The 17,121-nt window shown below is 42.8% G+C and overlaps 1 protein-coding gene across 1 annotated transcript; it reads left to right on the top strand.

Moving 5' to 3' along the window:
• The first annotated feature begins 4,611 nt into the window (after positions 1-4,611).
• Positions 4,612-16,837, top strand: LOC138295717 (prolyl-tRNA synthetase associated domain-containing protein 1-like). Its single transcript, XM_069234181.1, has 2 exons — positions 4,612-4,767; positions 16,193-16,837. Exons 1-2 carry the CDS (start codon positions 4,684-4,686, stop codon positions 16,619-16,621), a joined length of 513 nt encoding a protein of 170 aa, XP_069090282.1. The 5' UTR covers positions 4,612-4,683; the 3' UTR covers positions 16,622-16,837.
• Positions 16,838-17,121: the final 284 nt, after the last annotated feature.

The following is a 17,121-nucleotide window of genomic DNA, read 5'->3' as shown; positions in this document are numbered from 1 at the left end:
TTAATGTTCAGATGGTGCAGCTGAGGCCGTAGTGCAAGGAATGCTTTCCCTTTTCATTTGTTTCACAGGAAAAGTCCACAGCAATACGAAATTCTTGACCGTTATGGCAATATAGGCCATGCACCCTATTTGCTAGTAGTAGTTGGCAGACCTGTTTGTGAAGTAGAAAGCATGCTACAATTGGACAGCGCCTCTCTGCCATGTTCTGGTGGAGGGGGTCAATCCTGTGGGCTCGCTGAAATTCCAGTGTAGGATAAAAAGTAAGGCCCGTGAGAGTAAGGAGAACGTTCTTAAGAAAAGCCCTCAAATCTGCGCTCTTCCCTTTCTCTGGCAGGCCTAAAAAGCAGACATTATCCCTCCTGCCCCTATCCTCCAGGTCTGTGAGTTTATGTCAAAGGAATTGTAGTTCTGGGTCAATATACAGCAGGGTTACTATCTTGCTTTTGATGGTAGTCAGGCGATGATCCAATTCTGTGGCTGTGTCCTGGAAGCCGGCTATGTCTGCACGGATTGACTTAGAGTCTGCAGATAGATTCGTTATCTTGGAGTACATGGCTTCCAGGCGACAGCCTACTGCGGAGATTTCCTGAAGAATACGCTCCATGGAAGTGTCCAAGCGGAAATCCCCTGGGGCGTCTGCTGAGCTGGGGCCAGGTGTGACGGCAATTGAGGACATTGGCCGTGGTTGTGTAGTAGGGCACGCCAATACCGAGGATCATGCAGACAGCGAAGGTCTCTACAATATCAGACACAGACCCTGGAGATGAGGGCCGTTGGTCCACAGGTCAATGATAGAAAAGGTGCCGGTGAAGAACAATCGCCTCTGGTGCCCCTGGCTACTATTAGAGGCCAGCTCTGTCGCCTGAAGGTGGAAGATAGAAGCGAGGTGCAGGGGAGTAGTGCCCTAATAAATGTCTGTGTACTAGTGGCTAGGCGAGGACTCCATAGGGGCTGACAGTAGCGGAACTCATGTGCCCATGGTACGGGGGAAGAAGTGCCCCATGCAAAATGCATCCCCGTAATCCAGGGCTAGGAGGCGCCACCTCGAGGCAGCTTACACAGCATCCCGTAGGTCGTTGAGGTCCACTGGGGAGGAGGAGAAGGTGCAAGGACGCCCCAGAATGTTGACTGATCCCACCGGCCGGCAATCTTCTCTAGAATGCTCACCCCCAGGCAGAGGTGGGTGAAGACAGCGAGGGAGGCATGGATAAAAATCTGAAAAGTACGGCCTGTTGCCGTCCATGCCACCTCCAGTCCAGCAGGTCCCTTTAGGTGGGAGGCATATGTAGTAAGAAGGAGGGGGGGAGCAGAATTTAGGGGTTGTGTGAATTTTAAGCAACTTGTCAAGCATGCAAGGTACCACTCCAGTAATGTCTCCTCTCGTGCGTGCTGTCATCATCCAGAACACTGCGGGTGTCTGACCAGCGCAGGGATGGCCACTGGGAGTCCTAGAAGCCTGGAGGCCTTGGGAGGGAAGATGTCATAAAGAAGCCAGGGATACTGGAAAATGGGCCCACGGCTGCTTCCACAGCACAGGCGATGGACACTACTGGCACTCCGCAAGGTGTGGTAATCGCGTGTGAGGCCTCCCAAGCGGGCCTCTGGCAGTGCGTTTCACTGTGGTCCCCAAGACAGGTGTTCGAGATTAAAATTGAGTGAGCCCACAGCTGTTTGCTTACTCTAATGAGGCCGCGGGCTACTCCGTAACACTACCGAGCTTCTGATCAGCCGGCGGCCCCCGGTCTCTGCCGATGGGGTCCTCAGTCATCCAGGGGAAAGGCGGGGGAACGGTGATGCTCCTCCGGTGGCCTGATGGTCCTGACTCCACCCCAAGCACTCACCGAGCCGCGGGCTCGGCAGGCCGGCATACAGATTCCCCCGAGGCAGACCACGCCCCTCTTGTAATTGAGCCAGCAACTGTTCACTCAGAGTAGGCCACGGGCCGCCCCATCACGCTACAGAGCTGCCAAGCTGTCGTAGGCCCCTGGCCCCAGCCTCCGGTAATCTCTGTCGTCCAGGGAGGGAAGAAGCGGGCGTGAGGCTCTCCAAGTGGCCCGTCTTTCCTGCAGCCACCTCCAAGCACTCGCCCGGCCGCGGAGCCTGGTAGTCAGGCGGGCATATTCCTCCGTGGCTAGACCATGCCCCCGGGTCCATTTATTAATAAAGCCATCACTGAAATCAGTGAAGGTTTATTAATACGAGATGTTTTATACCAAACATCCCTATGTTCAGAGAAGCCATTATGTAGCTGGGGAACTCGTAGTGACCAGTGTCCAGCACATATATTTGAAATAGCTTCCCTGCACACTTACCAGTTCTGCCAATCGACAAAGACATAGTAGGGGCATATTTTCTAATGCATATATGCCCTGACTCGTAATATCTTGCACCCTGCCTTAGGGCTGAAGGGCTGCTGTATTGGTGACTTACAGATATTACAAGCAGTGTTTTGGGCACATGGCACACAAGTGTGTGCCATGTTATGTTTTCAATTTTGGGAGCACCTTGTCATGCAGCCTGCATTTATAGTCTGCATAAGATTGGTGCTAGGTCCCTCTGAGTGGCACAAGTTGTGCTGCAGCTCTGAGGAGCCCTCTCTAGTACCAATGCCCTAGGTATGAGGGGTACCAGTTACTAGGGACTTTCAGAGGTGCTAAAGTGCCTGGTCACTTAGGGATCAAGTGACCAGGCGTCTTATTTTTGGAAAGGAACACTGACACTGGTGACCTGGTTAGCAGGAACCCAGTTCACTTCAGTCAAAGTTGCACCTAAAAACCAGGCAAAAAGGGGGGAGAGGTACTGCAACCATGTATATATATCCAAACACATGCAGCTCCTCACGGAACCGGTGCCCCAAGAGGGGTGGGGCTTTATGCCAGTGGAGCGCACCGGCGTGAAATTTACAACCTCAGGACATGATCATCTGTGCAGAATAAAGAGTTTACGGCACACTCTCATTACGCATTTCAACCGTTTTGCGATCTTGATCACATCATGTGACGTCATCAATAGCATCAGAAATTGTGTTACTTGACAATAAAAAACTGTCCTCACAGACAGTCTAAAGAGATAATATGAAAGTACATGACTTCATTTGTTGTGACTGCAAATAGATGCTTTTTAAACAGAGCTTGGAGACTTAAGGCTACATTCTGTGCAAAAGTCCATAACACAGTATCTTTCACTGAATATATATCGTATTATAGATTGCACAATAACATAAAATACCGCTTTACGTTAATTTGAGGAGACTTTCTAGCACTGGAACCTAAATAACTGATCCACAATTTGTGCCAGTTTGCTTTACTTTTGGTGACTCTACACCAGTACAGTGTGCGAAAAGTTACCAAAGGTGATAGTTTTTGATTCAATGACAATTCTACTAACATTTTTACACAGGACTTCTGTGCCAAAAAAATATGTCTCCTCAAGGCAGGCACAAAGAAAGAGAAAAATTGTATTTTTTCCAAATTTTCTAATTTGGCATGTGTGCTGTACTGTACAGCACACAACATTGGAAAAGTTTAAAAGCAAGTCCAATCATAGAAATATTTTACTAGAATAGTGTCCTTCCAGTATGAAATATATGCTAAATCTTTAGTGGCCATACGACAACATGTGGTGCCACATAAAACTCTACAGTACATAAGGGAAATGTGGCAGAGGAAGCTGGTATTCGAAATGCCTTTTAACCTAATAAAGGTATCTCCTCTGCAAGACAGTTAACCGTTTCATCATTTAACTTTATTATTAAGGATAGCATATGATATTCCCCCCTTGCAGTTTATTGTGAAATTTTACATTAAGGCAGTGGATGTTAATCTGTGGTCTGAGGACCCCTTAGGGGACCCACGACTGCTTAGAAGAATAAATATTATTAACAGATAATTAAAGTACATATACATAAAAAGCTAAATTGAATCTTTCAAAACACTTGAATTTGAAATTGAAAGCTAAACTTGAAATTGGTATGATTATTTTGATTAGTGGGAGTAGCAAAAGCAGTGCTTTAAATGGGCAGGTACTCTCCAGTACCTGCACTTCTTCAATTTGACATGGAGAGTACCTGCACTTTACAGCTCTTCTGCAATACATTTAATGGGCGAGTACCAGCACTTCTAAGGAACAAACAGAAATTCTAACGTGTGAGGACTTCTATATTTCCATTTAAAGTACTGAGCACAAGTGCTGCCAAAGCAATCTAGTCTTGGCGAATGGTGTTCTCAATTGAAGCAGCACTGTTATGTGTCCAGAAAAAGAGAGCACGCAATAGGAGCGAAAAAGAATTTACCATATCCCTTCATGGCTTCAAAATAAAACTACATTTTGAAAAGCTCCAACCTTATTAAAATTCAAATGTTCACATTATCTTGTTTGTTAATTAAATATTTAATAATGTGTGTTTTTATTTGATGTGTAGTTGTTTCTCTATTTGTGTGTATTATTTTGTGATTGAAATGGTAGAAATTGCTTAGGTGGATGTCCACAGACTTCAAAAGGCTCATAAGTACGAGCATAGTCGGGAGGGTTAGCTCCATGCGTCTCCCGCTAGGGGCACCATTAAGTGGAAAGTGAGCCTGTCAGGCCGTGTGACATCATACAACCAGGCGGGCCACAAACTGTGCCTCTCGCGGAAGTACGTAGAGGGCTCGCCGAGATAACTGCCACCCATACAGGGCTACCATGTCCAGCACAGGTCTGCGAGCGGAGCTGGAGGAATACCTAAAGGCGCTCAACATTGATACCGTCTGCCTGGAACACCCCGAGGTATGTGCTCTGACCCACGTGCTCTTTCGTGTCGGGAATCCGTCCCAGTTTCCGCTAAACTCTTGCAGGGCTGCCCTTGTAAGGCACATGCCCGCGTTCTATGCCCTTCCCCCTCCCCCCCCCAGCACTTAGACTGTTGCTGATCCTCGGAGTGGAAAGCACTGCCACGTGTCGCCAGCACAGCCTGTGCTTGCTTTCTCTTTTGGAATGCGCAGAATGGTTTGTTTACAATGTTATTTGCACGCATGTTGTCCTTCAGGTTTGAAGTCTGGGTTGAGTTGCTGTTTTGTAACACTCAATTTAGTGCTTCCAGTATGTGCAGCTAGGTCTTCGCCTTTGGATAGCCCCCTTATTGTTTTTTTGTATGTGCTGATAACCAAACCACGTATGGTTTAATGTGCAATCCAGGTAAGTAAAGTTTACTTCGCCAAAAAATGGCAGACCTACGGAATAGCCTAGGCCATGTTTGACGAGTGACACAAAGAGCTCAGCTCTAGAGAAGGTTTTTGAGAGAAATTATGAACTTGTGATATTTGTATCTGCTTTCCTACTCCCCTTTTATAGGATTTTCTTATCTGCAAGCTTTTATGTCAACCCTTTCTTCTTAAAACGATTAAATAAATATATCACATAGCTTTTAGGCTTTAGTTTAAATATGCTTTGATATGGGTTTGGTAAACAGTCAAACTTTCAAACAAAAAAACAACTGATTGACAACTACTTAAACGTCTTTCCACACTGAATAACCATTACAAAATCATCAATTCGAAACAGATTTTATTTTTGTTCACATGCGTTAGTATTATTAATTGCCCTCCAATATGCTACAGTATTCTACTTCTAAACTGATTATCGCAAAACATCTAGTAAGTTTCATCTACATTCTGTGAACACATCCTTTCTCTCCCACATATCAGAAATAAACTTTATTCTCTCAAACCAATCACCCCCATAAAGTGCATTCATGTTGTTCATTCATATGGATACTTTAGGTCTGTAAGTATTGCATTCGAAAGACACTTTGAGGGTCATTCTGAACCACGGGAGCACCGCCAACAGGCTGGCGGTGCTCCAACGAGCATTCTGACCGCGGCGGTTCAGCCGTGGTCAGAAGCGGAAAGTCAGCGGTCTCCCGCTGACTTACCGCTGCTCGTTTGAATCCTCCATGGCTGCGGAGCGCGCTCCGCAGCCATGAGGATTCTGACCCCCCCTACCGCCATCCTGTTCATGGCGGGAAAGCCGCCATGAACAGGATGGCGGTAGGGGGGGTCGCGGGGCCCCTGGGGGCCCCTGCCGTGCCCATGCCAATGGCATGGGCACGGCAGGGGCCCCCGTAAGAGGGCCCCGCAAAGTATTTCAGTGTCTGCCTTGCAGACACTGAAATACGCGACGGGTGCCACTGCACCCGTCGCACCTTCCCACTCCGCCGGCTCGATTAAGAGCCGGCATCCTCGTGGGAAGATCGTTTTCCCCTGGGCTGGCGGGCGGTTTTTCAGCAACCGCCCGCCAGCCCAGGGGAAAACTTGTAATACCCGCCGCGGTCTTTTGACCGCGGTATTTTGGACGGCGGCATCCTGGCGGCCCGCCAGGATCATAATGAGGCCCTTTGTCTACCGACATATTTTTGAAGATAGACTATTCTAGCGTGAATTCCGTGACCAAAACAGAGGCGCCCTTCAGACTTGTAATATAAACAGCGTCATTAGTATCTCTTGCATTATTGAAGCCAGCATACTTAACGCTTGGAGCCACCGGTGACTGGGGATCTTTTCATATATTCATTCTTTTTATATATGTCATGCTCCCCAGTGGTGGCCGCCACAAATCTCAAGGGGAGGGATGTCGGAGAAAATAATAAAATATTAATATATTAATATATTTACCACATTTCCCCCCAGACTGTCTCATAATCCTGGAAATGACACCAGAGTCCCACGATAAATGCTGCCACATTTCATTACATTTCTGACACTGTTTATTGATATCATAAAACTGTTTTTATGCTTCCATCAAGTGCCTCTTCGTCCAACCCACATATTTAATATAGCAGCCTGTTAATTACAAAAAGGTACCTTCTTTTTATCAAATTTAATGTCTGAAATTCATTTTATCTTTTGAACAGTAAATAACGCAATCTTTGTTCCAGGTGACCTCTCTTTTCATTGATTTATCAGTAGTATTATATTTTTAGTGCTGTGGTTCTTCTACCCCCTGTCCAAATCACTTAAGTGCTTCAGCCATTGGCAGTGTAACATTTATACTGACTAGAAACAATCTTTGGCCTTGCTTCTCTGTCTGGCATTGTCTCCAGCTCATAAGTAAATAAACGGGAGCGAGATAGCCCAAGGGAACTAAAGCTCCTTAGCCCAGTCAAAATGCTCTATTTTTAAATTGGCGCTTCCGCAAGAGTCTCTCGAGCCTCTTGCGGATCTTTGAGAGATAAAATTAATTTTTAACTCTAATTTCTCTAAAATTGCTGAACCGATTTACACCAAATTACAAAATCAAAATCTACAGACCAAGATCTAGCTTCCTACCAAATTTGGTGTAATTCCGCTTAGCAGTTTTGGTTCTTTTTCTCTCAGCCCCTGCTTGACGAATTACTGTGAAACTTTCCATGCACAAACTAGACAAAAGTTGCACCTTTTTGGACAGTTTTGTGGGGATTCGTCAAACAGTGCTAAAGTTATTAGCAACACAAAAATCACTTGCCCTATAGAACAGCTGACCTATATATATTTATTTATATATATTCACTGAAAAAAACAAAGGTTACATGGACGTTATAGTTAGGTTCTGAATTTACTCATACAAAATCCTAGAAATTCAACAGTTATAGTTAGTTATTTCACTAACTAAAACTCGCGCCCTAAAGTAACTATAACTCGCGTCCTTGCCTTGCAGTTTTTTCGTCATTAATTTGACTGCTAATACTTTTTTATATTTTTAATAATTTTATTGAAGTTGTCATGAGTGCTACGGTAACATCTGTTGTAATTAGCAGTGCATGGCGAGGGCAGAAGTTACAGTTACCCTAGAGCGCGAGTTATAGTTACTTAAAATGACTGCTGAATTTCCATGGTTTAATACAAGTAAATTCAGAACCTAACTAGAACGTCCCTGTAACCTTTGGTGTTTTCAGTGCATTCCTGTTTTTTTTTTAAACATTAGGTAATATTAATTACTTTACGTTAATCCAACCACCGCTGCGCATGGCCAGAGGCCATATGCCGTGGTGGTTGGCTGCAGGGCCTATGACCACCCAACCCTGAGCCACGCACAGCCTCTAACCTTGCGCAGCAAGGGATGGCCGCAGGGCCTATAACGACCTAACCCTGAGCCACGCACGGACTCAGGCCGTGTGCAGCAGGTGTGGGCCACTGGGCCTGTACTGTGGCCAGCCCCCTATAACCACCCAACCCTGTGCTGCGCACAGCTGTTGGTCGTGCACAGCGGAAGTTCACGACAGGGCCTAGTCTGTGGCCAACTCCCATAACCATCCACCCGCGTTGAAAACGGCCTTTGGCCGTGCACAGTGAGGGTTGACCACAGGGCCTGCTTCTCTGGGTAGGGGAAATAGGTGTCAGAGGGTGTCTCCGGGTGTAAGAATGGGTGTGAGTGAGTGTCTGTGTGTCTTTGTGGGTCTGTGAGTGGGTGTGTGAGAGTCATAGTTGGTCTGTGAGTGGGTGCATGAGTGTCTAAGTGGGTCTGTGAATAGGTACATGAGTGTCGGAGTGGGTCTATGAATGGGTGTGTAACTATTTGAGTGGGTACATGAGACTCTCAGTCTGTGAGTGGGTGCGTCATTGAGTGGGTCTGTAAATGGGTGCATGAGGGTCTGAGTGGGACTGTGAGTGGGTGCGTGAGTGTCTGACTGAGTCTGTGAGTGGGAGCGTGAGATGTCATCAGTGATATCACTGACCATGTCTTGAATAATATAATATGTGAGGTCATAAGCAGTGCATTGCGGGGCGTAAGTTATAGTTAGCTCAGGTAACTATAACTGCTGACTTTCAGTGGTTTTGTATGAGTGAAATCTGAGTCTCGCTATAACGTCCCTGTAACCTTTGGTTTTTTTTCAGTGATATTCTAAGGTTTTTTTTTAAAATTCTATTTCCTCACTATAACGTTCCTGTAACCTTTTATTTATTTATTGATATATAAATATATATTGGTAAGGTTTGTACTGTGCATTCAATAAATACTCATATATGTTCACCTAACACAAGAAGCCTTTGTAGAAAAAAAAAAGTTAGCTATAAGGGAAGGCAGAGCACTATTTCTATGTTCATATTGCTGGCATCCACTGACTAAACAAGCAGACCGATTTCATTAGAGGCGCTACAACTCTAAAGAAGTGCCAAATAACATTTTACTTCAAATCTCTTTGTTGTGTATTTTTCTAACTTTACAATAATTCATAGAATGAACATTTTTTTTTTCCTCTTCAACCATATAAAATAATAATGTATCTCCTTAAAACCCATTCAGTTTTATATTACAATCCTTAGAAAAGTTACGGCATTTAAAAACCAACGTGTTTGAAAGCTCTTTCTAGTTAGGCTCACATTTTGGCTTTAGCATCATAGCCTTTAAGTAAGTATAGCCAGTCATTCATGTATTCTTCTCTAATATCGAGGAACAATGAGCAGTGGAATTTAACATGGGCTAAGGCAGTCAAATATTACATATCCATTTTCTGTGAAGCTGTGGTCTTAAACAGTTATTGAAGTATTACAGTGGAGCATTTCTTATGCTTTCAAGAGTCCCCTAGGCACCATCAAGTACCTCAATTTAACCCAGTGTACTCCCACCATAGCCACGACTCAGCTCACCTGCACATTTAGCAGTAGTTTCTTGAGACAGCTTTTTTTTATCTCTGGTTAGGGGCACTGAAGGTTCCGAGGCTCTGTGTCAATGTCTCTGGACTCTTTGGGCGGGCTGAGAGCTTTCAGTTTGGTAAGTAAGCATCAGTAGAAGGGCAGGCCAGGGAGGTTTCTGGTGTGCTATCAGTCCTGTTTCCAGTAAAGAGGAAACAGGCAGCCCTTGGCTCTGGCAGAGTCCACACCTGTCTGGTGGTGAAGATGGTGTTGTTTATTCAGCTCAAGAGGATTTCCAACTTATATTTTCAACTTTATTGGGCTGCAGCCAGCTTCCAGTTAGTTGGTCCATTCTGTGCAGTTCAAAAATCCAGCTTACTAGGTTGGGGCAGAGTTTTCCTCCTTGGAAGGTTGTCTGAGAAAGGCATCCCTTGCTCTTGTCCCACATTGCACTGAGGGGTCACCACCTACAAGCGTCTGACCTTGTGCAGTCTCTAAGGACCTGCTGTGATGAAATACCTTGTGTTTTGCCTCAGACTGAAACTGGAGACAAAGTGTGGGATGGCTTATTTTATGCCCTAAGAGTAGCATTTATCCTTCTTCTTGCAAGTTCCATTCTCACACGTACAAAGGTGTTCACTATCACAGGTGCACCACTAGTGATGGTGACCTACCTTGTGTGCACAGATGTTCCAAAGTGCACAATCTTTGCACAGCCAATGGAAAGTTTGCAAACGTTTCCCAAATACAGAATATACAAAGAATATTCTATCTACCGGAAGATACTGAACATTGCTTTAAAAAAAGGTGAGGCCAGTAGGCTTCCCACTTAGGTACAGCCCTTGTATCCCAAAACCTATAATAACTGCCACTAGCAATGGACTGTGAAGAGAAGGGCGTTCTCCCACTCAAGGCTAAATTGCAGGGTACTACATCGAAGATGTTGGAGAGGAAATGAAATGTGAAGAAACTGTGCTACATCAAACACTGGTAGAAAACAATATAAAATCATATGTGGTAAAAGAGCAGTGTAGGCCTTAACTTTGTATTGATGCCAGAGGGGTGAAAAGTTCACTTGAAAACAGAATGCATGGTCAACAAAACATGTGTTTGTAAGCCTAAAGGAATATCTAGTCTTAAAACACACAGGCATATATTCTGTTGTCGCAGTAAATTACAGACGTGGTTGAAGAATGGGAGCAGGAGATTGAATTAGCCTAGGGTATGCAAAATAAGAGATCTTGGGAGCAGAGCGGTAAGGCATACACACAATTCCACATGCATTCAAGAGTAATAAGCTAGTTTGTTAAGGATTTTTAGAATTGCAATAAAGAATGTGTAAGAAATAGGTTAAAGGTTTAAAGAATCACTGGTGATGTGATTTTGCAACACATTTTTAATTGCTAAACTTAATGACTAACCTTTTGTAATTGTTGGTACTGCTATTTAAGTGGCTGCCTGTGAAGCAGCAAATTGAGACCACCTGTGTGGGGATAGCTACTCTCCCTGCTGCAACAGTAAAAATCTGAGTTTTACCTTGCCAAGAGGAGTCCTATCTTTTTATCTTATGTTTCTCAGCAACAAAGATCTGCCCATTTCAGGGTACTCCAAGAGTGTCCATGCGGAGTGCAATATTTGCAGTTTAAGGGGTCCCTCAGGGTGCCCACAAAACATTCCTAAAAGCAAAAATAAAGGAGAAATGTAAGAGAGAAAAGATACATTGCAGGAATGTTGTTACCTAAATTGTTGTTGTCTTTTGGCCTTCACTTTATGTTCTTTACACTTTTTTGAGGGTCAAGCAATGCGTGTCAGCTTGGCCTTTGCTTTTTATCTTAGAATTTGAACCTTCAGCAATCCAAACTGGATAGCACTTGAATCTCGAAATTACAGAACGGATGAGTGTGGATAGTCTTGAACAACAACACATCTTTTTTACATACAGTTTTGACTTTTGAGTACTCATTCAGGTCTATAATTGCCTCACTTAAGAATTGAACATTGCAAATGTTATTTGTTATTTTTCTCTAGCTCTTTCATTAAATGATCCAGTTCAGACCGTCATCAGCAATAATGAAAAGTACCATATAAAATATAAAGCTCTCAGCATTTTGAATGAAGTGTTGCAGGTGAATGAAGTGTTTGCAGGTGAGTAGTGGTATATAGAAATCTTGGATAGTGATACATGAATATGTTTACAGACCTCTGAGGGGACCACATCCAAAGGTTTGAGATGGCTTTTTGTTTTGCTTGAAAAGAACAAATCTCTTAGAGCCTTTTGATCAAATTGTATGTGAAATGCACTGAATGTAAAGAGTCTGGCTAAAGAAACTGAAATCATTAAGTCAGTACAAGATGGTTTGAATAAGTCAAACTGATAGCAAATTATAGACCAAAAGATGGCTGACAGTGAGAGATATTGAGTTATTTTACTGTCTGTAGTAAGACCTAAGATGGTAGACACAACTGGATTTTTTTTGCTAATACATTTTTTTCTTGCTTTGCAAACCCCTCCCTTTAACTGTACTTTTTGATTTCTGTACTAAAGGATTTCTGCTGTAGATTACTAAAACACCAAAAATATCAAGGAGACTGAAACCATACCATTTTACAATCCAGAATCTCTTAAAAAATGTTTTTAGACCCTTACAAGCTAGATTCTACCTGTGGTATTTGTTTTCTCCACTGGTGTACTAGTAGCCGATAGCTTCATCATAGGGTCTCCCCTCCACCAAGAGGACAAGAGGTCTCTGGTTGTAAATAAATGGTGGGATCTGTGAAAGGTGCAGTGCAAGTGAGGTAAAATGACCAGTTACCCCAGGTAAGTGCTATTTATTGAAGCTGGGGTAGGGTAATATAATATAATGGTAACAAATTACATGTCCTTAATATCTAATGGTCAACATGTTTCAGCCTACTTACGCCTGTTTAGGTCATTGGCTCTCTTCAGGGCATGACCTATTGAAGCTTCTTTTATGCAAATTCATTGATTTGCTGAATCTGGGTTTACAGGTGCTATTCCCTGAAAAACAAAGCAAAGGATATTAATTAATGGCAGACTTACACACTGTTGACACTGACTCATATACTAATGGTAAGTAGGTAGTTGTAGAACCACTTCATTCACCCTGTGAAGCAAGGGCTACAATGGTCATATTTCCTTGTAATTTACATTTTCTGCTCCTGTTAATTCACACCATGCAGAAAATGCAACCTTTGTGTGAGTCATGCAACATGAGTAACCGTTCCCTTATGCATGGACACTGGTAACGTGGATAAAATTAATTATATAGTTAAGATTCCTCCATTAGTAAAAAGCCCATCGGGAAGCGTGCGTACATCTCTTATGAATTTTATTTGGTTGAAAAAGTGAGATGTATATGTTTCTTTTCAAAAAGACGCTGTCCTTAGTACTAGAGATGGTGCAGCATTAACCAGGACTTTCAAGAGTAACTCTCAGTAAAATACCCAAGGGAGTAAAAACTTCACAATGACCAGTAGAGTGCTGCTTGTATTGAATAATACAGGTTTCTGACCCGCCCCATCAGAGCCCTCATAAAATTGGAAACATACCTCAGAGGGCAAAAGGTTAGTGCCCTTTAGGACCAGGAGAGGAGACAGGTTTCTATTCTGCGTAATCTGTCAGGGAAGAGGAAACATGGTCTCAAGAAAACACATAAGAAGCAGGTCTGGCTTTTTTAAGGGGATTCTGATGCGTTTGCAAATTAAAACTACACTCAGCGATATCAATGGAGACTGTGTTACCAGTTTACAAAAAGGCACCTGCAGCATTTGTGTGCACTGACATGCCAGGCTAATCACCCGCATTCAGCTCATGATATCCTCCCCATCCTGTATGTTAAGGGGCGGAACACCAGATAACGTCTTTTGTACTGTAAGAGGACTGCATATAGAGGATAAGTACATGAAATCATCTTTCAATGAAGTACTTCAAACAATTCCAAATTACTTAGACTACATTGTTGAAATGTCAAATATATTCATTAGGAATAAGCAGTACTGCTTGTTTTTCCAGGTTTTTAAGCATATGTGAAATAAAATATTCAGAGTGCTCAACCAAAACAAGCATTTGCAATGCAACGGGTCTCGCGTTTGCTCATGTTTAGAGCTGATAGCGTTGTAAACTCCTAACCCGACTTTTCACCTATCGGCAAAAGTGAATTTATGTACGTAACCCGAAAAAGTGCAATTAACTATGTAAAGCGCTCGACTTCTTCCAAGCGAAATCGCGCTAGTAAATTAGAGAAAAAGTAGTCCACGAGCCGGACAGAAAACAGCGAGCCTCGCATATTTTCTGTACTTGGTCGATGCGCTCGAGGAGGGCTAGCCACTGGATAAGGCATGACGTATGCATGCCTTCGACTAATGAATTTTATTAGGCAAGCCCATGAACCAATGAAAAACACTGACGTGACATCAACAGGGCTCTGAGCCCTTTTCTAAACACTAAAGCGTCTTCCTGCGATACGCATGCGTGAGCAACGCAGGCTCGACCCTAAAAAAGGAAGGTGGTGTGCTGCAAGCTTAATTAAAATTTCCTAGAGCGTACTTACTTGACTAGGTAATTGCCCACTCAGCGTCCCATATATTAATGGGAGAAATGCTGGGTGGCGTGTTTTGTACTCGCAAGAATAGGGTTAATTAGGCTCAGATGTCAATCGCCTGCTGTGCGCAAGTCTTTTTTAGAAAGTGTAAAAAGACTGTGTTTAGGAAATCCATGCATGCAATCCTCTTATATTTTAGAAGATTATAAAATACTTCAACTGTGTTGCTAAGTTAAGGCCTCGAAATGTAATCCCTTAAAACTGAGGAAAAAAGGGTTAAAGAAACTGTGCGAATTACATTTTTTAAAAATGTGAAAAAATAGAGATGAAAATCAGACTAACCCTTTAAAAGCGTACACTGTTCTTATATTCAATAATATTGGCAATCAGGTGTCTTTAAGATTGTAATGGCTAAAAAAAATCAAGGGGCGACTGGCCACACATTGAGTGTCTCGAGACAGGAACAACTTTATTATCCTTCCCATGCATCCTAAAGCTGTAAGATGGTGTCTCCATAGCCCTTCTAGTGTCTTATGGTGGATATCAACAATTGTTTTTAGGTGAAGAGGCAGGATTTGTGTGTTGGAGTGATGCAATGTTATCATATATTGGGCCTCTTCGTAACCCTACTAAAATTATGCTCAGAAGAAAGAAATTATGCTCAGAGGCAAAAAGGGGTTGGTATGTAAACCCACCTTGAAGCATTAGTTATTTATAGGACTTGTAGCTAGGTAGCTTTGTCTGGTAATGCACCTCTTAATGGAACATGGTGGATGTTGTCTATATGTTTGTTCAAAGTCAGTCACTAAGGGGCAATAGTGGCAATAGATCCTCAGAGTGTTAATGGTTGTCTGGAAAAGATCTCAAAACAGACCAGATGCTATTGTCCCTATCGGGCTACCAGTGCCCATGGAATATCATCAACCAGACCACAGCAAAACGTCTTCAGATGATAAATCCAGTGTTGCTCTTTCTGCAACAAATTTCTGTCAGAGTGGACTTCTACATGGTCTAAAGCTTCCAAGACCACCTATCTCAAGTCATCCACGGAATGCCGTTCAATTAAAAAAATTATTGCTCATCCATGTCGTTGCTCTTCAATATCTAATGTTACTTCTGTGCTCCACAATTCGGATCGTTACCTTTCTAGATGTACTTCCGATGTAACAGAGGTTGCATGGGCATGTGATCATGTAGATGACATGAGATGTATTACAATTAGTGTGTTTCCACAGGGTCCAATAGAGGTGTCCACGTCTAGTACTTTTGTTACAGTGATAATGTGGCACACTTCACATGAACTGCATGGAAAATGACCCACAATGGGTGAGAGTCCCCACACTGTGTGGATCATGCCTGTCTTTCTTTGGGTTTTCCTTCGCCGAGTGTGTATAAGCTGGTCCCTTAAGTTACATTGTCTCCCGTGTGCAAATCGAGGTTTGGACCAATTTTGTGAGGCTGAGTTGACTATGTTCCAATATTTTTTTACTGGGTTCTTATCTTGATTTGAGGCAGCGAACGTCTGTATATCTGATGCTTGAACCAGGTCTGCGTTCTGTAGAAGAGTGCCCCTATTTTGGGTCTTTTGCAAAAATTGAGAAACAATGTGAGAGGGATAGTCTCTGATCCTAAGTTTCCGTGTCAGCTCATTTTGCTTGGATTTTGTAGTCCTTAGTGTTGCTACAATTCCTATGTATGCATATGATTTGTCTAAAGAGTAAATTATCTCTCAAAGTGCATGGGTGGAAACTGTTGAACCAAAGTGAACTGTTCTTGTCTGTTGGTTTGTAGTATGTTTTTGTTTCGAGTTGCAAATTGCTGGCATAAATGGTGAAAACTAAAACGAGTGTGCTGTTACACTGCTGGTAAATTTGAGTAATTGATCCTGTGTATTCAACCATACGAGGAACCTCTGGACGGTGTGCTTCTCTATTGAAAATTGAGTAAACCCATTTATTCTCTTCCTTGCTTCTTACTCCTCTCTCCCTCCCTTTTTTTTTTATTACTAAAACGCACACGTAATTATTTTCTTTTATTTTGTAGGTGTTCACAGTTGAAGAAATGATGCCTCATGTTCAGCACTTGAGTGGAGCTCACAGTAAAAACCTGTTTCTAAAAGACAAGAAGAAGAAAGGCCTCTGGTTGGTTACAGTTCTTCATGACACACAGATCAACCTTAATGATCTTGCCAAAAAATTGAACGTTGGGAGTGGAAATCTGCGGTTTGCTGATGAAGCTACAATGTTAGAAAAACTGAAAGTGGGCCAAGGCTGTGCAACACCACTGGCCCTATTCTGTGACAATGGAGATGTGAGATTTGTCCTGGATTCACGTTTTCTGGAAGGTGGTTACGAAAAAGTGTACTTTCATCCAATGACAAATTCTGCCACCATGGGGTTAAAGCCAGATGATTTTTTGACTTTTGTGAAGAAAACCGGACACCAACCTATGATAGTCAAATTTGATGATTAATTTAAGTAGTCAGACAGTAAAGCCATAGAGAATCTCTGTGAAGAGACGAATATAAAAGATTATTCCAGCTTGATGTATTCTGAAATAAACACATGGATGCAAAACAATACCCAACACAGAGATACTGGCCTTAGAAAAAATGTTAACAATTTTAGCCCTTGTAATAAATTGCAGGAAAATAGATGGCCATTAAAGGTTATATTTTTTAACTGTTAATAGTCATTGTTTGAATGTATTTCTGAGTGAAAATGTACTTATTCCTTGGCAAATTGTTGTAATCTTTTATTGTGTATATGTTATCCAAATAACGTACTTGTTCAGTCCTTCAACCCATTTACATCACTGAAGAAATGCATTTCTTATAAGCAGACGTTACAGGAGATGAGGAAGCTTTAAGTCAAGGCCATTGCTATTGGCATACAAGTTCCTCTTAACCTGATACTAAATCCTGTTCTTAGAAATCAGTGTTATGCCATCCAGTAGTATGATTCCTACACTGA

The sequence above is a fragment of the Pleurodeles waltl genome, chromosome 5 (genome assembly GCF_031143425.1).
Source record: "Pleurodeles waltl isolate 20211129_DDA chromosome 5, aPleWal1.hap1.20221129, whole genome shotgun sequence".
In the NCBI taxonomy this organism is placed as follows: domain Eukaryota; kingdom Metazoa; phylum Chordata; class Amphibia; order Caudata; family Salamandridae; genus Pleurodeles; species Pleurodeles waltl.
The sequence above is the reverse complement of the archived record's forward strand: the minus strand, read 5'-3'. Positions and strand labels throughout refer to the sequence as shown.